The sequence below is a fragment of the Dermochelys coriacea genome, chromosome 1 (assembly GCF_009764565.3).
Source record: "Dermochelys coriacea isolate rDerCor1 chromosome 1, rDerCor1.pri.v4, whole genome shotgun sequence".
NCBI classification, from domain to species: domain Eukaryota; kingdom Metazoa; phylum Chordata; order Testudines; family Dermochelyidae; genus Dermochelys; species Dermochelys coriacea.
The window spans coordinates 179,143,389-179,169,292 of NC_050068.2; the positions used below are offsets into that span (position 1 = coordinate 179,143,389).

A 25,904-nucleotide genomic window follows, 5' to 3' on the forward strand; every position below is an offset into this window, starting at 1 on the left:
GATTTGTGTAAATATCTGACCATCCTTTTGCCTGGAGCTTAAAGGGAGAGACATCTTAATAATTAGCACCCTAATCCGAAGATGGCACAATAGTTGAATGACCAACAATATAATAAATGGCAAATACAATAAATGACAAACCTTGTCATTCATACCTCTGAACTACACCTTTGAACTACTCAGTACAGCTTATCTTTCTTTCTTGTTTCAACTTTCAGCTTTCCAGAGCAAAGACTGTTAATATTCTGTATCTGAACAGATCCAAGCACATTGTTCAGACTTTACTAATACTAAAACGGCAATGGCCAAGTGAGAGGGGGAGAAGGGGATTGCCACATTTGAACTATATTTAGCACAAGAAAACAATCAGCCTCTATGACCAGAAGTCAATTTTGACTTATTCTGGCTTGAGAGGAATTGATGTGAGATTGAGGTGATACTGGGAGGAAGAGGGAAATGCTTTCAAGAACTAGCCTCTTTTATAACATTTCCCACAACTGAGGACATATGCCCTGAGATTGTTAATTTGGCATACAGGTTTAATGCCATTTTGATCTCCTCAGTTCTACTAGGTTTCAGAGTAGCAGCCGTGTTAGTCTGTATTCACAAAAAGAAAAGGTGCCACAAGTACTCCTTTTCTTTTTCAGTTCTACTAGAGATCCAAATAGCCATGAAAGCAAAAAACATCCACTTCCATCTTCAATTAACCAGATTATTTTGTCTCATTTTATAAGCAGCACACTAGGCCCCAGTGATATATGCATTTGGGAGTTTCAGGCTTGATATAACAACTCAGATTTAAGATTGAAGCCACAAATCCTGAAAAACTTGAACTGGTATAGAACACAGCAGCCTGCCTGCATAGCAGCACAGCTTGCCATATTGACGAAACTCCAGTGAATTGCCCCTACATTGACTTCCCATAGAACACAGAAATCACTTCAAGGTCTCGGTCTTGTTATTTACACCCATCCATGGGATTAGCCCTAACTATTTGAGAGACCATCTTTCCCTCTGTGACCAGGATCTCCCATGATGGTTATGTTCTACTGGAACAATGAAACCGTCAACCAACAGGGGAAGCTTGTGGGTACAGAAGATGGAACTTTCTCAGGAGCTTGAGCCAAATTGTGTAATTAATTCTCACAAGAGAATGACCAAAACTCAACCAATCTGAATTAAATGTAAAACTCATTTCTTTGATTTGCTTTCCCTCAGGAACTTCTTCACACAGGGTATGTCTACACTGCAATCAGAGGTGTGACTGCAGCACATGTAGCAGCTTTGATCTAGCTGCTCAGATAACAATAGAAGCAAAGCTGTGGCAGCATGGTCAGTAGCATGGATTGTATAAAACTTACTGGGACTTGGGACATGCACTACAGCAGCTAGCCCATGCTACTGCAGCTTCACAGGTATTATCTGAGCTAGCTGGATCAAAGCTAGCTCAGGTATGTCTTCGCATTCTGCAGTCACACCTCTAATTTCAGTGTAGATATACTCACAGACAACAATGCATGTCCTCACGCGCACACACATAGTAAACTAATAAAACTAATTCTCCTGTAGGCTGGTTAGTAAGAAATTGAGAGTTTATCATTGTTAATTCTCTTCTGAAATACTTACTCCAGGGGGGATTCTGCACTGATGCGAGGGGGCATAGAATTCCTATGGCCCGTATTTTTCTGTACCCCCACACAGAAAAATTCAAAAAAAGATCTGCCGGGGGACACGCGCCTCATCTCCAGCAGCTCAGGCAGTGCTTCTGTTCCAGCATGCCTGGAGCAGCCTCTGAGATGGGGAAAGGGGCTGGACCTGCATGCCTGCATGATCACCATTGAGGGGGTGTCTTTTTATTATGCACGAGGCAGGCTAGAGACACAAATCTTTACTCCTGGGGGGATTCTGCAGGATGGCATGCCCACAGAAAATGGCACCACTGCACATTTCCTGCTTTTCCCCACAGAAAATAGCAGAGAAGCAAAGGGAAGCCATGCTGGGGGGAGGAAGGGTGGCGACCATATATGCAGTTTTTTGGGGGGGATTGCTCCCCAAACAGAGGCGAGGCATGGGGGAGGCACACAGGGTTAGCAGGGGTGGTGACTTGTATGGGCTCATAGTGCCCGGGCTCCAGCAAATTCAGGGTCCCTCATGCACTCCAACCCCTTGCCCCAGCCCAGAGCCCACACCCAGCACCCAAACTCCCTCCCACACCCAATACTCCAAACCCCCTCCTCCCCTGCACCAGCCCAGAGCCCAAACTCCCTCCCAAAGCCCACACCCCTCCCACATCCAAACTCTCTCCCAGAACCTGCACCCCAAATCCCCTTTTGCACCTCAACCCCCTGCCCCAGCCCAGTGCCTGCACCCAGCACCCAAACTCCCTCCCAGAGCCTGCACCCCAAACCGCCTCCTGCACCCAAACTCCCTCCAGAGCCTTAGGCTATAATTATTGTGTGCATAATTTTTATTTTTTTGGCACAGAATTCCCTCAGAAGTAAATACTTGAAAGGCACTCATATAATATGGTGACGCGGAGAGAGAATTTTGCTTTTAGCATAAATAGCATATTGTGTTAGATTTATGCATGTGCATTTTCTCAGGAATGTTTTATAACATCTGATGGCAAACGGGTAATTTGCCTATGTGACAACTAGTGTTGTGAGTTTAGAGGTAGACTGGCCCTCAGATTAAGAACTTCCCCATCTGCACTGGTTCACCTTCAAAAGTTTTTCACATCTGTGTTATTTTCTCAATCTTTGATTCTCGTGAATTCAGTAAAGTTATCAGATTGGAAGCACATGAATGCACAGTTCTAACTGCACAGTGCCTACGTGCTGTGTCACAACTTCATTTGTTTTCTATATTAATCTAAATTTATTACAATTTATTATAATTATATTACTGAGCCCATGACTTCTATCTGCCCGAGGAATAGTGTTTGTATTTCAGATGATTCCTTCCTCATATTTATGCAATGTTATTATAGTAGTGTGGGGACACTAATTCCATCTGCTTCAGTATAGAGGTTGTGGCTTTATTGAAGTCTCTCTTCTCTCTCTGCTGAGGATTACACTTTATTTATGAAGTGGTATCCTGGATCCTCCAAATTTTTAATTTCTCTGCTTCCCCAATACAACATACAGCACATAATACTACATGCTCTCTCTCTGTGAATTATAACCACAGCTTGATTCACCTTTTAAATTGATAATATGAAAATTATGAAATTTCCACAGAATTTGGGGGTTTGTGTGAAAACTTCACAAAGCCAAAGACTAACAATGCTGCTAAGACAGGTCACTCAATTAGGTGTAACTATATTTGTATAAAAATTATTAGGGTTCCCTTATGTCAATGTGATAACCTTTTCAAGTAGCCTTTAAATAAAATGCAGCTTCTGAGCAATGTAAGTTTACTATCTAGTAGATGCAGTGACTTTTAGACATCATTTTAAAGTTAGCATAAATATAATCACCACATCTAACATTGCTCTGTAATATATCATTACAGACACTGTGGGGCCTAAATGCTTCAGTAAATAGGTTTACCTTGAGTTTTCACTGGGTCAGATATCTGGCTAGGATCACTAAGTCCATACGCGTTAGCTGCCCTCACAAGGAAGAGGTAAATTGCATTAGGTTTCAGCCCTTTAACTGCAAAACTTTCAGTTTTCACGTTTTCTGCTACAGTTTGCCAACTGCTACCAGATGCATGGCTAAGGATAAAACACACACAACAGCAGGTTAGAGTATGCTAATTGAACCACATATAAACTGTAAATACAAGCAGATCACATGAGAATCCTAATACCTGAAGGCCTCTATTATATAAGACGTTGGAGTTGCACCTGAATTCAAATTAGGTTGCCATGACAGTGTTACTGTATTTCTGCTGACATCTGTAACTTCAGGTTTTGAGGGTGCACTAGGAATCAAGTTTGGGTCAGTCGGTCTTGGCGGTTGCACTGGAACTCCAAATTCTAACAAAAAGGGACAAATAGCTAAGTATGGATAGAAAGTAGGTAGGGGTTCAACGATGTTCACATCTGCATTATCAATTTATTACCAAGTTAGATAAAAGTTGCATGTTAATTTCTGATTTTCAGTCAAGCAGAGAAAACCTGATTGATTTACCTTGGACCTCAATATAAGCACTCCAGGTTGCTTCGCCACTTGGAGTTGAAGCAATGCAGGTGTACCGGCCAGTGTCACCGAGCTGAATGGGGAGAGAGGAAAATAAATATTTGGAACAATCAGGCACTCCCTGGGCAGGAAAAGTAATTACAAATCTGTATATCACCAAGAATATGGATAAATACATTAGAATTTCCCTACCAGAAACTTCTCATGTTAGAAGGCAGGCCTTCACACACTGCTAAGTGAGAATCTGTACATACTTCTTCCATTCTATTTAAAGGCATAGAAAAATGCCAACACTTTTTAATGTATTAATTTTCATTCTGTAATGAACGAAACTGCCAGCCAAATCACTAAATCACTCCTTACCCTGCCAAACTCCCACTAAAGTCCATGGGGAGAAATAAACCCAGAAAGCCCCACACAAGGGCTATGCACTACTTAAACTCCCACTTAAGTGGTGCTTAGAGATTTATGCAGGACCTCAGGAGTAAATTTCAACCTTAAAACAGGGTTTACGTAGTTCACCGGGCCATGTACAGGTTGGGCTCTCTGGACGACAGTGAATTTTATTCTGTGGCAGACCAAATACAAGGATCCCCATATACTATTATAATCCAAATCTGAACAGTGGATTATTTGTCCACCTGTGACTTAATCACAATTCAAAAGAGTTATGGTCAAATAAATGAGACTATACTCAACTATCAGCACCAAAAAACAAAAAAACAAAAAATACGCACAATACTCAGAAACGAAAGGTCAGAGGTTCAATTCTGCATTGGCACAGTGGTGTTTCCTGTGACCAGGTAATCATGACATCATCAAGTAGCACACTGCTCTGTGAGAAGTCTTACAAATTATTTTATTTTATTACTGATTTACCAAGGCGCAAAGAGTCTACAGGTAACCACAGATGTTCTAGAGCAGTACAATATTTTAAGTCATCATACAACTTGTCTGGAATGAACAGAAATATTGACCAGGTATCCTGCTCCAATTCCCCAAGGAAGTCATCCACATAGAGCTGATTAACCACTTTAAATATTTTATATATATGTCAATATCTACCTTCCATACACTTTGTACCACATATGCATGTGTAATCTTGAACCAAAAAAGGCACAAGAACAGGTACTATATAGGGACAGGAAACTAAACCCTGAATTTTACCTGTGAATCTGGAAGAAAAAGTTTTCATCTTTTAACACGGTAGCTATGAATGTATATGGTGCAAGGGCATTAACATCATGGCTTTTTTTTTTTGGCTGTATACACTACTCTGCAACTGTGAAATCCTGAACTAAGGTGGCATGTATGTGTGTGGAGTTTTAGATTATTTTCATATATAACAGAGCTGAAGCTTATGGTCCTTTACAAACAGTGTAAAGATTCATTGTCATTTCAAGCTACCTTGGCGTATCGGATCTGTAAAGCTCCTGTCTCCAGCTGCTTGATGCGAGAGTCCTGAGTAGAGATGAGGGCCCCATCCTTTCTCCAGAGGATTGTGGGCATTAGAGTGCCTGTGGCCACGCAGCTGAGTACTAACGTACCATCCACAGCTACAGTCTGATTCACAGGACCCTGTCGAATGACTGGGGGAGGCCGGTCTGCAATCACTGCCAGAAGAAACAACAGGCAATGGATTTTTGCAACTGAAAACAATTTTCTAATCAGCTAAGCAACAGCAGTTGCTTGAGGCTTTGAAACAAACTGAAGATAATTAAACAAGTAATTAAAGTATGAGACATGCATTATTCCGGGTATATTAATATGATGCACAACTACAGAATATTAACATGATATAAAATATATTATTTTCAGAGGTGAAGGGGTGTCAGAAGTTGTGAGTTGGCATCTTCTAGGCACACGGAGTTCCATAGTCTTTAGATGTGATAATGAAACAAAAAAGGATTTCAGTTTCTTTGAAAAGGCATACTTTTTACTTTATATATACACCTTACCATGTGATGGGTCAGTATAATTTGGGATTTGGAATTTGAACATTCGTTTACAGATAACTAAGAGGGCAGATGGGAAGAGAATAATTCAGCAAATGTGCAGACACACAGTTTCCTAGTATAAAGCTGACTAATGGTAAGGTGGAATAAGTACAAAGCTGCTGTCTGGAAAAATATCAGCTTTTTCAATTAAAAAAAATGTTTTGCAAGCATTTCCTTATACTCAGTTCTGTGAAAATTTATCTGACAGTACTGATTTGAAATCATAGTAAGACTCTTTCACAGTATTTCTAATAATTTTACTGCATCTTACACTCAACATAAATTAGCTATCTATGAGTCATTTCAACACTGTATTTACATAACGGCACAAAGTAGTTTTAGTACTTATGCAAAGAAGAAACTATTGTCTATGTGTTGTGTGCACCAGAAGATTAGCAATTTTCCCAGAAGTGAAACCTATGGCACTGTACTTCAGTAGCTTCTCCTCCTAGCTCAGGGATCAGCAACCTTTGGCACATGGTGACCAGGGTAAGCCCCCGGCAGGCCGGGCCGGTTTGTTTACCTGCTGCATTCACAAATTCGGCCCATCGTGGCTCCCACTGGCCATGGTTCGCCACTCTCAGCAGCCCCCATTGGCCTGGAGCCGATCCCTGTCCTAGTTCATAATATCCTAAGATGTGCTGACACTATAAAGTAACTGCAACTTAAACAATATCTATTCAACAGCCTAACGGGAGCTGATGTGACTTAAAACCTGGTTTGTTAGTGTGAAACATAAAACTGAAGTCCTGATAATTTGTGATGATTAAACATCCCATGACACTTTTCACAACCAAAGAGCGTTAACGGTGATGTTTTGGCCAAATTCCAACTCAGGTAATTACATTTGCATACCTAATTGCCACCCTGCATTTTCAATTGTGTGATTTATACTTTACTTCCTTGTCTTAACCTGTTCTGATGTGTTGCAGTACACTGTTAAATCTCTCACTCCTGGCTGAAATGATCCCCAGTGTAGTTGGAAGTTCAATTTGTTAGGTATGTAAAGTGTTTGGAGGACCTTATGGAGAAAAGATGCTACATAAATATAGGCTATTATATTTGGTTTGGAGGTAATTTTCTGTATAATGTATATATCTATATACACTTATATTTAGGTCTTACCTTACTTGCTATTTAATTTAAAATAAATTATAAATTGGCCTTTGCATAGTTAACAGCTGTGGCAATATCCTGATATGACACCATGGATGAAAAATACTTAAAAAACCTCTATATCACAGATAATATCAATATGTCTCTATTAATTTCAGCTATTGACCAATCAGGATTTTCTAATGATATATTTTTTCATGTAGCCATTCACTCAGTTTGTTAGTTGACCCAAACTCTATGGGTAAAATCTTAGCCCGTCTGACATCAGAGACAAAACTCCCACTTCAGGTGGGCCAGGATTTCACTTTATCTGTCCTGTCACTCAGGATATGTCAAAATAGCAGCTGGGAGGGTGCTTCCCTGAGTGGGTATACAGACAAGCTCTAGCTCTGTTTGAGCTAGCACACTAAAAATAGCCATGTGGACGCTGCAGCATGGGGAGCAGCTCAGGCCTGCCACCTAAATACAATCCTACCATGAGCCTCTGGGTATGTACTTGGGCAACAAATCAAGCCACCTGACAATATTGAAGTCATGCTCTTCCACTGCTGACATTGTGTTTTTAAATAAAATTGATAATTGTAAAATAAAAGTCTCTTTACTTTACCATCAGTAACTTCCAAGTATGCTTTTGTTGTGATACTTCCTGCAACATTTAAAGTCTGGCAGATATAGTACCCAACGTCAGATCTCTGGACACTTGTGATTGTGAGGTCACCAGTCTGAGATACTGAAAAGCGGCTGGATGACTGAGGCGGCTGGTATGAGAAAAGCAGATTCTAGAATATATATATATATATATATATATATATATAAAATTAGGAGAGGGAGAGAAAGAAATGGGTTAGATAGAATGCAACACATCTGCAATGTTCACCTTAATATGCCTAAACATGTGTGAGTTTATTATGCTATATATTCACATTATGCACAAAGTATCTCTGTTATATATATATATATATATATATATATATATATATATATATTTTAAGCATTTCATTATTGTATACTAATTATGAGACCTGTTTTTGAAAAAAGGTAGGCACATCTGTGAACTTGTATTTGGATGCATCTTAACAGGCCTGATCTAACGTCCATTGGAATCTAGAGCAGACATTCCTTTAATTTAAATAGGTGTTGGAGAGGTATTGATATCCACAGATTCCATAACTGTGCAAACAATTGTGTTTTTTCTGCATACTCCATGAGTAATGTTCATGCAAATGTTCACACAACCATCTTTCAAAATCAAGGTTGCAGTATTTCTTGTAGTGAACCAGATGTTATTTCAAAAATGTATAAAAAGATGCCAGTTTACTTATTTGTGTTTAAACTTTAGACTGCCAAAGAATGGAGACAGAGATGTTTTATAGGTTTCTTTTTAAACAGATGTTTTAGTCTCACTAATCATAGTGTCTGTTCTATAACCAGTACTACATTGTATAATAAAGTCCTCTGCAAGTTTCCCTTGACATAGTTTTGGTTTGAAGTTAGATGCTATGGTACCAACAGCGGCCATGAAAGTCAGAGCTGAAACCAAAATAACACACATGCGTTACATCAAATACTAGTTTCAGATTTTTGTCTATGGCTTAGCATTTTGAGGGAAAAATATTTGATGTTCTCTATACTTTATGGACGCTATTTGTATTGCTGTCTCTTGTCTGACTACATTTTGCTTTTCCTAAGAATGCCTAAACAAAGAGGATAGAGAATTTTCAATTACAATACAAGTGCATAAACTTGTCAATAATCTTTTCCGTCTCCATTTCCAGCTACATACTATTAGCCACTCAGTAAAGTCAAAAGGGACCCAGTGAAACCAAGAGGTTTTGCATTAAAAACCAACAGCTCTACTAACCGCCCCCTGAAAAACAAATAAATAAAAATGCACCCAGTGTAGCAGTCTACTTGTATCATGAACTAACACTAGAGATAACCAGTTCAATTTTTGTCTAGTCATATCATTTATTTTGACAGATGTTTAACAAATAGAAAGAAAGGAGCCTATCCCAAGCTCTGTTTGACTTTGACTATTGTTTAGAAAAGTGTAACTACCCACCAAACACAATAGGAACCAATCAATACTCTCAGTAACAGAAAAATGAGAAATACCCTATCTTCACTGAAAATGATCCCTTATGCAACTTGTCCCCTTCAAAAGTCCCCCCCTAAAAATGATATGTTAGGGCATTAAATAATAACAACTATCTTTTATAACTATCTGAAGAAGTGAGGTTTTTACCCACAAAAGCTTATGCTCAAATACATCTGTTAGCCTTTAAGGTGCCACCGGACTCCTTGTTGTTTTTGTGGATACAAACTAACACGGCTCCCCCCTGATATCTTTTATATTGGGCTTTTCTTCATCTCAAAGCATTTTATAGAGTAGGTCAGTATCTTTACCCCGCATTTTACACAGGGAAACTGCAGCACAGGGAGGGGAAGCAACTTGCAGTACTGTACACATTTGAGTTAGCCACAGATACATAAACACAGCAGGTTATTTTTCTGGATGAGCGCAAGCCACAAAGCCCAGATCCATTATTTTTTCAAAATGTGCTAGTGTTTGGACATGATGTTGTGGTTCAGCCAACTACAATGCTAGGCCAGGATCCAAATTCAGACAGCTGCAGCGGCACAGGAGCTAGCAAACAGAGCTGTAAACAGGGGAGTTTGAGTGGGAGTTCTGTTGGAGGAGAAGGTAGTTGTACTTGGTTTTGTATTTTTAGTGTGTGTGTGTGTGTGTGTGTGTGTGTGTAGAGGCTTGTAGGGGCTTTGTGCTGGGAGAGAAGCTGAGCCCTGATTAGGGGGTGGGGCTTTGTGCTGGGAGAGAAGCTGAGCCCTGATTAGGGAGTGGAGCTTCTGACTAGAGGTCCTATAAAGGTAGCCAGCCAGTGGCACAGGAGCTAGCAAACAGAGCTGTAAACAGGGAAGTTTGAGTGGGAGTTTGAAAGGGGAGTTTGTATTGTAGTGCTTGTTTGGGGTTTGCTTTTGCTGAGGGGGGGGTGGTCTTTTTGGTGTGACTTGTGTTTCTCAGATTAACAGGACTTAGGTGGGAAGGCGATGACAGATACGGAGGCAGCTGTAGGAGTGACTCCTGTAGTGGAAGACACATTGAGGATGACTGGATGTGGAAGCTGTGGTATGTACATGATCCTGGAGGGGGGACCTGGTAAGAGTTTTGTCTGCATAAAATGCCGTCTGATAGAGCTGATGGAGGAAAAGATCCGAGGGTTGGAGATGCAGGTGGAAAGTCTGGTTGAGTTTAGGAAGGGGTTTGAGCAGATGATGGAGCAAAGATATGAGGTATCTGAAGGGAAAAGCTCAGACTCACAGATGGAAGCAGTGCTGGGGAATTTTGAGGGGAGACTGGGTGAGGAAAGTGGTCAGTGGAAGCATGTGACTAAAGGACCAGGCAGAGGAAAAGACAGGCTAGTGAAGGAGAAATAGAGCTTAGGAATAGGTTTGCAGAGTTGGAAAATGAAGAAGGGGCTCAGCAGGTACTTGTTGAAGGTGGAAGGGTAAGGAAGAAGAGAAGAGAGGCTAGTCCTACAGGAAAAGTGGAAGAGTCAAGGGAGCCTACACCAAATATGAGCCCCAGGAGGATACAGGATGGGTTGAAGAGGATTATAAGGGAAAATAGGAATGAAAAGAACTTTCAGCCAGAGGGAACAAGGGAGAGACTGGAGAATAGCACTGTCACCAGGAAAAGACAGGTCTATGTGATAGGGGACTCTTTATTGAGAAGAATAGACAGGCCTGTAACTAGAGCTGATCCAGCGAATAGAAGGGTGTGCTGTCTTCCGGGTACTAAGATATGGGATGTAGACATGAGGTTGAAAAGGATCCTAAAGGGAGCGGGAAAGAATCCCCTAGTTATCCTTCATGTGGGAACAAATGATACGGCTAGATTCTCGCTGGAAAGTATTAAGGGAGACTATGCTAGGCTGGGGAAGACGCTTAAGGAAATTGAGGCTCAGGTGATCTTTAGTGGGATCCTGCCTATTCCTAGAGAAGGGCAACAAAGGTGTGACAAGATTATGACTGTCAACAGATGGCTTAGGCAGTGGTGCTATAAGGAGGGCTTTGGGATGTATGGCCACTGGGAGGCGTTCACAGACAGAGGACAGTTCTCTCGGGATGGACTTCATCTGAGTAGGGAAGGAAATAGACTTCTAGGATCAAGGCTGGCACAACTGATAAAGAGAGCTTTAAACTAGGAATTAGGGGGAGATGGTTGGGAGATGTCCAGGTAATCTCCACGCCAGATTTTAGCATTGAGAGGGAAGAAGACGAAGTAAGAAAGGATACAGCCGTTGGTAGGAGAATGTATATAAGGAGTGAGAGCGGTGTGGATACTAGTCTAATAGGTTATACTGGCTGTAGAATGACTGTGCCTAATAGGGTAAAAAATGTGAGCGAGGCCAAACAGCAAAAATTAAGATGTTTGTACACCAATGCGAGGAGCCTAGGTAACAAAATGGAGGAACTAGAGCTACCAGTGCAGGAAGTGAAACCAGATATTATAGGGATAACAGAAACATGGTGGAATAGTAGTCATGACTGGACTACAGGTATTGAAGGGTATGTGCTGTTTAGGAAAGACAGAAACAAAGGTAAAGGTGGCGGAGTAGCATTGTATATCAATGATGAGGTAGAATGTAAAGAAATAAGAAGCGATGCAATGGATAAGACAGAGTCCGTCTGGGCAAAAATTACATTGGGGAAGATAACTAGCAAAGCCTCTCCTACGATGGTGCTTGGGGTGTGCTATAGACCTCCGGGATCTAATTTGGATATGGATAGAGCCCTTTTTAATGTTTTTAATAAGGTAAATACTAATGGAAACTGCATGATCATGGGAGACTTTAACTTTCCAGATATAGACTGGAGGACCAGTGCTAATAATAATAATAGGGCTCAGATTTTCCTAGATGCGATAGCTGATGGATTCCTTCATCAAATAGTTGCTGAACCGACTAGAGGGGATGCCATTTTACATTTAATTTTGGTAAGTAGTGAGGACCTCATAGAAGAAATGGTTGTAGGGGACAATCTTGGCTCAAGTGATCATGAGCTAATTCAGTTCAAACTAAATGGAAGGATTAACAAAAATAAATCTGCAACTAGAGTTTTTGATTTCAAAAGGGCTGACTTTCAAAAATTAAGGAAATTAGTTAGGGAAGTGGATTGGACTGAAGAATTTATGGATCTAAAGGTAGAGGAGGCCTGGGATTACTTTAAATCAAAGCTGCAGAAGCTATCGGAAGCCTGTGTCCCAAGAAAGGGGAAAAAATTCTTAGGAAGGAGTTGTAGACCAAGCTGGATGAGCAAGCATCTTAGAGAGGTGATTAAGAAGAAGCAGAAAGCATACAGGGAGTGGAAGATGGGAGGGATTAGCAAGGAAAGCTACCTAATTGAGGTCAGAACATGTAGGGATAAAGTGAGACAGGCTAAAAGTCAAGTAGAGTTGGACCTTGCAAAGGGAATTAAAACCAATAATAAAAGGTTCTATAGCCATATAAATAAGAAGAAAACTAAGAAAGAAGAAGTGGGGCCGCTAAACACTGAGGATGGAGTGGAGGTAAAGATAATCTAGGCATGGCCCAATATCTAAACAAATACTTTGCCTCAGTCTTTAATAAGGCTAAAGAGGATCTTGGGGATAATGGTAGCATGACAAATGGGAATGAGGATATGGAGGTAGATATTACCATATCTGAGGTAGAAGCGAAACTGAAATAGCTTAATGGGACTAAATCGGGGGGCCAAGATAATCTTCATCCAAGAATATTAAAGGAATTGGCACCTGAAATTGCAAGCCCATTAGCAAGAATTTTTAATGAATCTGTAAACTCGGGAGTTGTACCGAATGATTGGAGAATTGCTAATATAGTTCCTATTTTTAAGAAAGGAAAAAAAGTGATCTGGGTAACTACAGGCCAGTTAGTTTGACATCTGTATGCAAGGTCTGGAAAAAATTTTGAAGGAGAAATTAGTTAAGGACATTGAAGTCAATGGTAAATGGGACAAAACACAACATGGTTTTACAAAAGGTAGATCGTGCCAAACCAACCTAATCTCCTTTTTTGAAAAAGTAACAGATTTTTTAGATAAAGGAAATGCAGTGGATCTAATTTACCTAGATTTCAGTAAGGCATTTGATACCATGCCACATGGGGAATTATTAGTTAAATTGGAGAAGATGGGGATCAATATGATCATCAAAAGGTGGATAAGGAATTGGTTAAAGGGGAGACTGCAACGGGTCCTACTGAAAAGTGAACTGTCAGGTTGGAGGGAGGTTACCAGTGGAGTTCCTCAGGGATCGGTTTTGGGACCAATCTTATTTAATCTTTTTATTACTGACCTTGGAACAAAAAGTGGGAGTGTGCTAATAAAGTTTGCAGATGATACAAAGCTGGGAGGTATTGCCAATTTGGAGAAGGATCGGGATATTATACAGGAGGATCTGGATGACCTTGTAAACTGGAGTAATAGTAATAGGATGAAATTTAATAGTGAGAAGTGTAAGGTTATGCATTTAGGGATTAATAACAAGACTTTTAGTTATAAGTTGGGGACGCATCAATTAGAAGTAACGGAAGAGGAGAAGGACCTTGGAGTATTGGTTGATCATAGGATGACTATGAGCTGCCAATGTGATATGGCTGTGAAAAAAGCTAATGCGGTTTTGGGATGCATCAGGAGAGTTATTTCCAGTAGGGATAAGGAGGTTTTAGTACCGTTATACAAGGCACTGGTGAGACCTCACCTAGAATACTGTGTGCAGTTCTGGTCTCCCACGTTTAAGAAGGATGAATTCAAACTGGAGCAGGTACAGAGAAGGGCTACCAGGATGATCCGAGGAATGGAAAACTTGTCTTATGAAAGGAGACTTAAGGAGCTTGGCTTGTTTAGCCTAACTAAAAGAAGGTTGAGGGGAGATATGATTGCTCTCTCTAAATATATCAGAGGGATAAATACAGGAGAGAGAGAGGAATTATTTCAGCTCAGCACCAATGTGGACACAAGAACAAATGGGTATAAACTGGCCACCAGGAAGTTTAGACTTGAAATTAGATGAAGGTTTCTAACCATCAGAGGAGTGAAGTTTTGGAATAGCCTTCCAAGGGAAGCAGTGGGAGCAAAAGATCTATCTGGTTTTAAGATTCTACTCAATAAATTTATGGAGGAGATGGTATGATGGGATAATGTGATTTTGGTAAGGAATTGATCTTTAAATATTCAGGGTAAATAGGCCAAATCCCCTGAGATGGGATATTAGATGGATGGGATCTGAGTTACCCAGGAAAGAATTTTCTGTAGTATCTGGCTGGTGAATCTTGCCCATATGCTCAGGGTTTAGCTGATTGCTATATTTGGGGTCGGGAAGGAATTTTCCTCCAGGGCAGATTGGAGAGGCCCTGGAAGTTTTTCGCCTTCCTCTGTAGCATGGGGCATGGGTGACTTGAGGGAGGCTTCTCTGCTCCTTGAAGTCTTTAAACCATGATTTGAGGACTTCAATAACTCAGACATAGGTGAGGTTTTTCGCAGGAGTGGGTGGGTGAGATTCTGTGGCCTGCGTTGTGCAGGAGGTCGGACTAGATGATCAGAATGGTCCCTTCTGACATTAGTATCTATCAATCTCAATTCTTGGGACTTTTGGATGCAGGGTTTTGGTTTATTCCCATCTCTAATTATTCTATAGATATTACATCAATTTTTCTCAATAGTGAAACATTTAATGAAAATTGTGAATCTAAACAGCACACTAAGAATGTACTCCTCCTTTCCAGCTTGTTACTATACTGACCTTTAAATTTTAGGAAATAGACAAATCCAGTAAGGTGGACACAGTTTTCCTTTCCATTTAGTAAACAACATACAATATTTTTAAAGTCAGATGATGTATTACAAAAATGCAGATGGGGTCCAGCATTTGCAGGCTTAGCAGTTATCTTCAGCAGGTAAACAACTGCAGGAACTGCAATCCTGTATCTGGAATTATTGCTTAAAGAAACTGGCATGAAACAAAAAAAGAAAGTTGGCTTTACCTGACTTCCCTCCCTACGCCAAAAGATGGCTGGTTGAGGGTTTCCAGTTGCTTCACACTGAAAAGTCACTGTCCGTCCCAATGCAGCCACCTGGTCACGAGGTTTCACAACAAAATGGGGAGGTTCTGAGGGAGATAAAAATACACTAAAATCTGCAGTCCAAAGTTCACCCCACTGAAAGCCAAGTGGCAACTTGGCTGGTGCCTGAGCACCACATTTTATTGGTTTAAAAAGGTAGTGTGTAATAAACAAACTTTTCTGTGGAGTTACGGCACAAAGAGACTGCAGTTCCCAACATTCAGTACTTCATCTTGACCCAAGATTGATTGTTCTTGTGCTGCTTCTCTCTATTAAGATCCTGATTGTGCATTCCTTATTCAAGTTTGTGAGCTTTTAGCCAACCAAGCGAGTTTTAAGTCTCATTGACTTCAATAAGCTGCGTTGCATGAATAAGCATTCAGCAGCACGATCACAGGGGTCACAATCAGGTCTTAACAGAGGAGAGGGGCCACAGATTACAACAGAAAAATCTCCGGGCTGCATCTGGCTCACAGGCCACACTTTGTGCACTTCTGTAAGAAATGCTATGGAGTAACAGCCCATTCAGGTTTACATATACAAAAGTCACCCTCTTTGATTTAGGAAATCTCAGGAAAAAACAAAAAAAGACCTTTAGTTGCTTTTATAAGAACGATCTGATGAAGTCAGGATCTCAAAAATTTTCAATTTAACTCAAAGGCCCCAGAAATGCTACTATGCAAATGATAACCATTTAAAACCTTCAATCCAATTATTGAAAAGGAATTAATTTAAAGTAACAGTGGGGCTGAATTCCTCCATTTATATAGGCAAGGGCATGTTCAAATAAAATATATGTAAATGAAGGCAAATTTGAAACATCTGCTCATCCTAGCATTATGAATGCTGCCAGCATTGTCCAAACTGTTTGATTTACACCGACTTAAATGGCCACTTCATCTAGTAGTAAACAGAATGTCAAAAATTATGTCTGCTACATTAATAATAAGTTAGAGCACTTGACAGCATTTGATCCACTGATGAGGTTAGCCCAGAAAAAATAGAATATAAAGTTTGATAGGTGGTGTCTTCTTACACCTGGAAAAATTTGCATTAAATGAAAAGTCCTTTCACTTACTGTTTACATTTTTCAAATTCATTTCTTATCAGCTGTCTAAAGCATTAATTATTCTCCCCTCTTGTCTGAGTTCAGAATGAAGTGAATGCTTTGAATCAGACATTTTATTTTATATTCTTTTCCTTGAGTGCTTTTTCTTCACTTAAAACACCATAAATTACTCATGTCACTTAGGTGGTGCAGCTTAAAATATATTCTGTGTCTGAAACAACTATGAATATCTAGATGAAACCCATGGATACCAAACGTCCCTTCTGGACAATTTGTTTTCTTTGTTGATCCAGGTCAATATTTTCAGTTATCCATTTATCTATTCTATGACTATGTTCCCTATTTAAATCAGAATAAACACCAAATGTTCCTTTTCAGAATTTATAAGCAAAATTTTGCGGTGATTTATACTTGGACACCAATGTTAACATTGGTTGAATGACCTAACTAAGAAGCTATACAAGGTAAAGCCCCACATAGATATTCCAGTAATAGAAATAATAGACCCATAGTGATCACCATACCTTTAAAACAGAAAACCTGGATACATTTAATATCATGAAACGGGGGTACTGGAGGATTTTTGACATCTACAGAGGGGATTTAATTTAGTATTGTAAGTAGATTGGGAAACTGAATGGTGTTTGTCACTGGGCTGTGGGGAAAGATTAGGAAACTAGCTTATAGTTTTCCAGTCTCCCTATCCTGCCTGTTGGATTCCCATCCTCTGCACTGACCCTCCTTACTGTAAAGGTATATTTAGGGCCTCACTGTCTCTTTAATGGATGTTGGCACAATGCCACACAGTAGAGCCCTGGGTTTCTAAATTATATTCTGCTGCACTAGGATACATAGTGTTTGAGAGCTTACATAATTATAAAGGAAGGACTACAATGGTGCCCATCGAAGAGGCAGTGGGGTCCTTGTATTTCAACTTATGAGGAGAGTTGCTCAGGGAGTACTGTGCAGATAGAGGGAGAAGAAGGGGAAAAGTCAGTTGGTCAGTCATTTACAGTGTGATTTACAAAAGCACTTGGGGTGTTGTTCCAATTCTACTCCCATGAAAGTAAATAGCAAAACTCATAATGCCTTCAAAGGGAATAGAGTTAGAGTGCAGCTGAGTGCTTTTGGAAATACCACTCAGTGTTCACTTCACTGGATAAATTTAAAAAAAAATTAAAACACTTCACAAAATATTAATTTAAGTTTGCTTTCTTAACTAGGGTAAAACATACATGTGTGGCATGTCATGAATATTTATCTTTATAGGACGCTGCAGCCATTGGCTACTAAGGAAAAATAACTTCTACTGCCCTTGGAATCTTTAAACTAAATTGAAGTGATTATACAGGAAAACATTAAATATGACTTGTGTAGTAATAGGGGGGAATGAAATCAGGAGTCAGCTTGTACATTATTTAAAAACAGACAAAAAGTTAGCTACCCATTACCTTTGCTCTTTGCCAAAAAGTTACCCATACTTCATGCAGAATCTATTCTGTGCAGTCTGTCTTGTCAATAGCAAGTGAAACATGGAAGTTGATTGGTTGAAGGACATGGAAGGGTATGGATGGAAAGGGGAAGAGAAGTTCCAGTCACAGTGATACGGTGATTAGAAGATGGCCAATAAAATTTCAACTTACCAGACACAACTAAAAACAAAACAAAACAGAAAGAAAACATGGAATAAATAAAATTAAACAAAGAGTAAAACAAAATAAAAGTAATAGGACCTTAGAAAGGACAAATATATTCTGATATATGAAAAATATGCAAAAAACTATGTTATCCCATTGATTTTTAAGCAGGATTCTCCATCAACTTTTCAAGGGGAGGCTGCCTGGTAAAATGGATAGGAAACTAAACTAAAGTAAACTATGAATCAGGAGACATGGGTTCTACTCTGAGCTCTGCCACTAAACTTCTGTACGGCCTTGAATAGGTTGGTTCAATTCTCAATTTCCTCATCAGCAAAAATGAAAATATAGATACTTATCCTTCTTTTTACAGCACATTGAGATCTACAGCTGGGAAAGGCTTTTTTAAACCTAATGTCTATTAATAGGGAGTTTTGCTTAAAAATCAGTGGCATGGTTTGTCCAAATTTGTAGCTTAGATATAATGACTGCATGCATCAGAATCATAATTCTCAGTCTAAAATTCTGCAAGTGAACTAAATGGCACATAATGTGATAATCAAAACAGATACAAAAAAGCCCAGTTGTTACTCTTTTTCCCTCATTTTATCAACTTATCAACATATTCAAAGCACAGAGTTAATGTAAAATAATACAGATATCAACACCAAATTATGTGAAACACATGCATGGATTTTTTGTTCATATATGAAAATTATCATAATCCTAGAAATTGTATAGTGCCTGGCTGATTAGTTTTACTTATTAAAGAGTAAGCATGTTATGAGAAACTCCAATACCAAGTCATTGATTTACTGATGTATTCTAAAAGAAAAAATTGGGCATTTCAAAAGCCAACAAAAACAACAACAAAAGACTCAAATCAAACAAAGTAATTGTTATAAAATGAATAATTGCATTATCTTCAATACATGTCAAGGCTTTTTTATGTCTATCCTTTAAAATATATATATAGAGAGATATAGAGAGATATATAGTTAGTCACAATTCCTTCAACACCCTCATCTGGTTTTACCCTTTTATAGAAAGAGTAAAAATAACTGTTAAGCATGAGTACACTTTCATAATGAGCTAGTAAACACCTGCAATATGCCATCCTCCGATGAAACATACTGAAGAAACTAATAATATTCAGCCTGTCAAAATTCATTAGGCATGGGAATCATGGGCTTACTGTTCAAATAAATGGAACATATTGTGGACTGCAGGTGTGCTACGAAAAATAAGTAGACATAATATGCAGTTATAATACCATATTCAAACAGTATCTCTTTTGGACCAGGGTATAGCCAGGAAGCTGTAACTGAATATAACAAAACTGGATGAAATACAGCATACATTGCAAATAAGTAGGAATAATCATTTTAGGAGGGAGGTGTGGAAGAGTTATGAAGAGGGGTGTGTGAACTGAGGTTTTCAAGTTTTTATTTTCAATTTTGCAAAAATAAGCTGAATGGTAGTTTTTACATTAATATTTGGGTTCACTACTTCTCAAAAGGTAAACAGGAAAAATAATCCTGTTCACATTATACAGGCAAATAAATGGTTTTTCTGGTTATACCAGGAGGTGAAGAAGAGACACTAGATGTGGTTTAATTAGGTTGCAACTTTATTATTAACTGTATGGGAGTAAGTACCCAGCAGATAAAAGTGTACAATGCACTTAATTCCTTGATCATTTCCATATATACCCAGGGGGCTTCAGTCAGCTCTCCTCCTTTCTCATCCTGGTCCCCAGCCCACCTGCTGCCGGGATCTTACAACCCACTCCCGTCAAATTACAGCTAAGGTGGGCTGAAATAAGGGAGGTGGGGTTGGCTCCCTCCAAAATCAATCATAAGAGCACCAACCCTCTCTCCCCATTTCCACTCCTTTAACAGATACCTCGTTTAAATCCTACAATCCATGTATCTGATCACTGTATCCCTTCCGTATGGAGTACTTGCACTGATTATCTTCCCCATGTCAACATATTGAATTGCGTCATCATAACTAACTCCCATGTTTGCTTCCAACCAAAAAACCTCTGATCCTGCTGTGGGGAAGGTGAAAAAACACCCACTTTGCCTAGGCCAATCTGTCAGTGAAGGAAAAATTCCTTCCCAGGCCCCTGAGAAAGGAATGACTAGTACAGTGCCCACAGTGCCCAATCTGGTATTTCACCACTTCCATGGGTGGGAGGGTGGATGCTGCTCCACTTGGTCCTGGTAAAAGAGAGCTTTTCCTGCCTGGCATGTACTTACATAAACTTCCTTCTATTTCGGTCAGCTGGGTGGATCGGTCAGCATCCTCACACTGACTTGCTCTGTGGCTGCTGCAAACTCACTCTGTGCCTCTGTAGCCCTTAAAGAGGTACATTCCTTCCTCCAGCAAGCTATACAATGCCTTCCCCTCAGCTCCTGCACCAGCTTCATATGCGGTGAAGTCATTATGGCAGAAGTGGCCAACTGATGGCCTTTGGGGTTTGGGATGCAGCTCCACTCCTCATCTCAAAAGCCAAACTTCAGGTTACTCTTGATTGTACTACACTACGCAGCATCACTCTTTCTGAACAGACAGCTCTCTGCCCAAAGCATGTGAAAATACGATCTGACACATTCTGGAATTTTCAGAGGCCCTCTAGTAAAACAACCCAACAACTCGTATCCCACATCAAAAGACGCTGATAAAAGAAATGAACAGAATTCAAAAGGAATGTTCTTTAAATTCTTGCACTTTGGAACTCACTGTGAAGTACTGCTTTTCTGTTTCTTTAGAAATACCAAAAAGGAGAAAAGTTTAAGCTCTCGCTCACAGGAAGAGGAGTGGCTCCAAAAAAAGGAGGGAGATTGGGACTAAAACCAAGCAGTGCTGTGTATAAGGTAAGGGCAGAATGGCCTGTTCCTTGCCAGGCCCAGTGCCTGCTCCGGCCATTAAGCTCTCCACAGTAAAGTCCATCTGAAACCTCCAACAGATACACATCTGTCTTGGTCAATTACATTCCCAAAAATCAAGTTAATTTATAAGTGCTAACATTCCAACTTTTTTTTTTTTTACAAGAGAATTTTGTTATTGTACGTCAAAAATAACTCCATCAAGCAACTGAAGCTTTTTGCTCACCTGTAAAAACACAGCTAATGTATGAAACTAAATCCCTCTAGAAACAGGGCATCATGTCAGCTACAAATTTGTGGTGAGGGCAAAGAGTGAGTTTCATATCAAAATGTAAGCAAGTCTGCTAAAGAGGCATCACGTGCCTAAAAAAAGTTGGATTCCTGAGCTTTATTAGTCTTCTCTTGATAGTTAAAGTTATTATAACTGAAGAGAAGTGAGAAAAGGACTCTATTATTACAGTTTTGCATTTGACAGCACTTTGTGTACAGCTTTTAATGAGTCAGTTTCCACTATGTCTGTGATGGTTTTTCACATATCAACAAAGGTAAGAAAACTAGTTTTTAAATAGGAAAAATGTTACTGCGAAACCACAAAAACTGGCAAAGAGACTCAGGAAGAGGTGTGGTACCTGAAGCTTTTTTAACATTTTTGAAACTAACTCACTTTCAGGTAAACACTGTCTTTTAAGACATTAAGTTCACATTGCAACAGAGTTGTGCATTTAAAAGTTAAATACATAGAGGGAGCAATATTATTGCTGTTACAATTATTTTCTTAAAATGGAAGATTTACAGTGAGAGAAATGAACAAAAAATGGTGAACAAAGTGATTTGCCAATTAATGACAATCTTTTAATACTTTACTCATGCCATCAATCCTATCTGTCTCATTGGGACTACTGATGTCAGTAAGTCTACTCACTAGAGCAGGAGTTTGCTAGTTCGCACCCCAATGCTGCATATAAGTACAAGTTGTGGATGTCAGAGAAACAACTATTGTACTTGACAGATGTACAAATGTGATCAAGAATAGCTTCAAATACACAGTATGTAATGTCTGCATTTCTAAATAGCACGTTATTTTCCCCACAGAAGTGTATGCAAACATAGATCTAATGTTTCATTGTGTTTAGTCTGATTTTAAAAATTATAGCTCAAGACATGGAGTTAGGTTATCTCAGTTACTGGCTTGGCTTTACTTCCCAGTCAGTACTTGGACAAGTCACAATCTTCATGTGCCTCAGTTTCTCATTCTGGAAAATTGTGATAATACTTATCTACCTCACAAAACAAAGGACTAAGGTAATAAGAAACTTTGTTCATTTATATTTATAATGTGCTGTTGAGATTTCATGCTGGAAGGCACTAAAGAAGTTCCATGTATTATCATATTACTTTTTCATTAATTATCAGTATAACTATTACTGTTTGTGAATTAGTGCCAGGTTCTCAGAAGGTACCAGCTGAGGCAAGTTGAATTTATTTGATCAGAGCTCGGGGGGGGGGGGGGAAGGGGTTGGTTGGTTTTTTTTTTTTTTTGATCTTTCAAATAAAATCCATTCTAAAACTTTAGAACTATGGATACTTAATCCTTTATTTCTTCATCACCTTCTTGACACTTCTCTTCTATGGCACTATATATGCTAATATAAAAGATTCAAAACCATATAATTCTATACAATAGGAATCAAATAATTGTAATATTCATGTATGTACTGCTTCTTAAAAACTTTAATCCAAGAAGTTTTAAATGAACTGGTATTTACTTGTAAATGCCTGTCAAAATTTCAAGTGACTGGTAATGGGGTTTCCACTTCTGTTGCAGGGGAAACAAATATTTTAAGAATGTTGCCCAGATTTTATATATCCTCTGAATATCAAATAAAGAACTAGCACATTAATCCTCTTTCAAGTGAGAAACAACAGAGGTTGGACAAGCCTACAAGGACAGAGACTGATGGGAGACGGGATGCTAGTGGCAGCTGTGTGCTTATGTATGTTGGGATAGAGCAGACAGGTAGTTTGGGAAGGAGAAGTAGATAGGTAGGGTGATAGGCAATGGAGCGGGCACAGAGCATTTAAGACGCAGTGGGCCAGTCAGAGAGAAGAGAAAAAATGAACATAGTGGAGAAGCTGCAGAGCTGGCCAAGGGGAGCAAGTTCTCTGAAAAGAAAGTGTTGCACTATGATGGCTGTGTTGCAAACTTTTGATCCCCTGGTTCTTCCCAGTGTGCTATACCGCGTGGTCCATTAGTAGGGCTCCCATGGTAATCCAAACAGCAGCAGCAACTACTGGAGTGGCTTGACTAAAGGGCATAGAAAAGTATGTGTGTGATGGGTTGTCAGTGCTTAATTAGCTGATCGAGTTTTGAACGCTAATTCTTTTGAAAAATCCAGAAGCCCTTCCACTACTTTTAAAGTAACTACTCATAAAAGGGCGTCAACCACACAGAAATATGTTCCAAACCTGACATCACTAAACAGTCAAATATAATTACACACTTTTTATTTTTAACTAAAAATAATTAAATTATACAGACTCCAGTATGTAAATAGCATAACATTTCCTTTTTACAAACTGATTGCCGATACTGCGTAGTTGTCTTGCTTGCATTTTTTAATACATGTATTCTTAAAAAAGGTAGTCTAAGTCAATGTGCTGTATTCCTTTTCTCCAGTGGTTTCTCTTTGTAAGTTGCTCTGATCTTAACAAAGCAATTTGAAACCCTTAGTATCCTCAAGATTGACCATTCCTCATGTGGTCATTTGTGTAAAGTATCATTTTCTACAGAGCAATAAAAGACTACCAACAATTCCCGCTCTAAAAAAATTAAATGCCATTCATCTGTGTGTATGCCACAACTAGGAAGAATATAGGAAAATAACAGTAGGTACATTACAGAAGAATTAGGGTATCCCTTTTCACCCTTGTTCTTTGGTCTCCATGTAGAAATGCTATTTTCAACTGCTACTTACTGCTATTCAGATACATACATAATTTGACCTTTTTTTTCAAGTATTCTGTTAGAAATTATTTTCATTTAAGGCCTGATTGGATACTCTTACTCACAAAGAACAATAACTTGCACCATAAATAGTCCCATTGACTTCAATGGAGTGCCTTGTGTAGTAAGGTGCTACTCATTGTGAGTAAGAGTATCACAGTCTAGATCCATATGGGTAGTACACATACAAGTATGTGGTTCAGCAGGAGTTTTGACATTTCTTTGTAATATCTTTCTTAAATTAACATAGTGGTTTGTGATTCCAATTCCTGCTAGAGAAATCATTAGATGCAATTATACTGAGGAAGATTTGAATACTTCCTCATGTTTCAGATTGTGAGCTAAAGTGAATAAGTTATCTTGGTTATATAGAGAAACTACATGTAATTTTACTTGCTATGAACTGCACCTTACATGCTGACTAAGACGGATAGCAATCTGAAAGAAAGAGAGAGGATAAAGGCCAAGGAGAGAAAGAGGGGGATTATTTAGCTTAATAATATTGCATATAAGTAGTCATCATCAGAAAAAAATCTTTGTCAGAGTAAGATCTAGGCATAGTACAGTCTCCTGAGGGAAGTGGTGGAATCCCCAACAATTTCAACAATAATGCTTCAAATGCACATCAAGAAAAAAAAAGTGAAATGCCACTGAAAAGTAGCTGTCAAGATCGTTAACATATATCATTCAACTTATAAATAAACCTCAACTGGTCAAATACTCTTCCTAGATGGACATTTGAATAGGTCTCTCCAAAGTGGATTGGTTGGAATTCTCAGCTCCTCCTGAAAGTGCTACTCCCACGACACGCACGGATTGTGCTGTAATCAAGACATCTCAGGAAAGTAGCATGGTCTCACAGGAAGTGGGTGGTGTAAGCAAAAGTTTGATGCTACCATTTGGGAAAGACAGGTACTGTACTGGAACAAATTCAATACTGAAAATTTAATTATGCCTAGAGCTGGTTGCAAATATGGTGTGAAACATGCATGTGTGGGTAGGTTATTAGGACATGTTATCAAAACTGCACGGTATGTCATCACCACATATATTGTGATAGTTTAGCTGCATCACCTCTGAAGCCACAAGTAACAAGAGGTCAATTTAAATAGCAAAGATTCAAACTCGTAACTGTTTTCCACATTTCATTGAGCAGCCAGACACACATGCAGCTGGAGCTCTGTGATGCATGTGACAAACAATTCTGTGTTGGTGTTACCACCAAGATGTCACCAGCCTTTTCAGTTGGCACAGGAAATTCACACCAGAACAAGGCTGACATATCATTTAAATCTCCCTGTTTTGTTTTCAATGGTAGTTATTGGCTCTCCTAAAAATCTGGTCACTTCATATAGATGCCTACTGGGGACTGAGCCCTTTGGAAAAGCTGGCCTCCAAACTGGGGGTGCTGGGCACTAAAATCTGGCCCCATCCACACTGTGTGACTGTGTCTCATTTGTAAAATCAGCACTGTATTAATATCTGCCTTATATGGAGTTGTGAAGGTTACTTTTAAAGTATTTTAAGATCCTCAGATGAAGAATGCTATTCAGTTGAAAAATACTGCAGTCAAGTGGCTTTTTGTGAAGAGGAGGGTGAGAAAGAAACTTACTCAAACTATTTGTCTATATTGCAGACTTTACTGAAACCAACTATGAAATAAAAAAGTTGATTAAAAAGATTTTCATTACAAAATAAAAAAAAATGAGAGACCACCTGCTGTGTGGTTCTAAAAGTCAGCACTTCTCAGGTTAAAACATGCACGACTTTCAGTTTAAAATGTTTATAAATTCTGTAGTCGTTGCCTGGGGGTGATATAACCCCCCTTGGAGAATCTCTGAAGTATAGAGGGGTGTGTGTGTGTGTGTGTGTGTGTGTGTGTGTGTGTGTGTGTGTGTGTGTGT

The 25,904-nt window shown here is 39.2% G+C and overlaps 1 protein-coding gene across 8 annotated transcripts in view; it reads right to left on the reverse strand.

Moving 5' to 3' along the window:
* Positions 1 to 25,904, reverse strand: part of ROBO1 (roundabout guidance receptor 1) — a 1,032,116-nt gene that overhangs the window by 77,447 nt on the left and 928,765 nt on the right. For 4 of the 8 annotated variants that reach the window (XM_038413109.2, XM_038413155.2, XM_043509602.1 and 1 more), the window contains 7 exons: positions 18,109 to 18,117; positions 15,319 to 15,443; positions 7,866 to 8,037; positions 5,553 to 5,758; positions 4,137 to 4,218; positions 3,814 to 3,982; positions 3,552 to 3,718 (listed from right to left, as the gene is read on the reverse strand). In XM_038413109.2, the coding sequence (XP_038269037.1) occupies positions 3,552 to 3,718; positions 3,814 to 3,982; positions 4,137 to 4,218; positions 5,553 to 5,758; positions 7,866 to 8,037; positions 15,319 to 15,443; positions 18,109 to 18,117 (930 nt within the window). The remainder of the gene's footprint in view (positions 1 to 3,551; positions 3,719 to 3,813; positions 3,983 to 4,136; positions 4,219 to 5,552; positions 5,759 to 7,865; positions 8,038 to 15,318; positions 15,444 to 18,108; positions 18,118 to 25,904) is intronic. The other 4 variants (XM_038413136.2, XM_043509590.1, XM_038413165.2 and 1 more) reach the window with 2 other exon arrangements.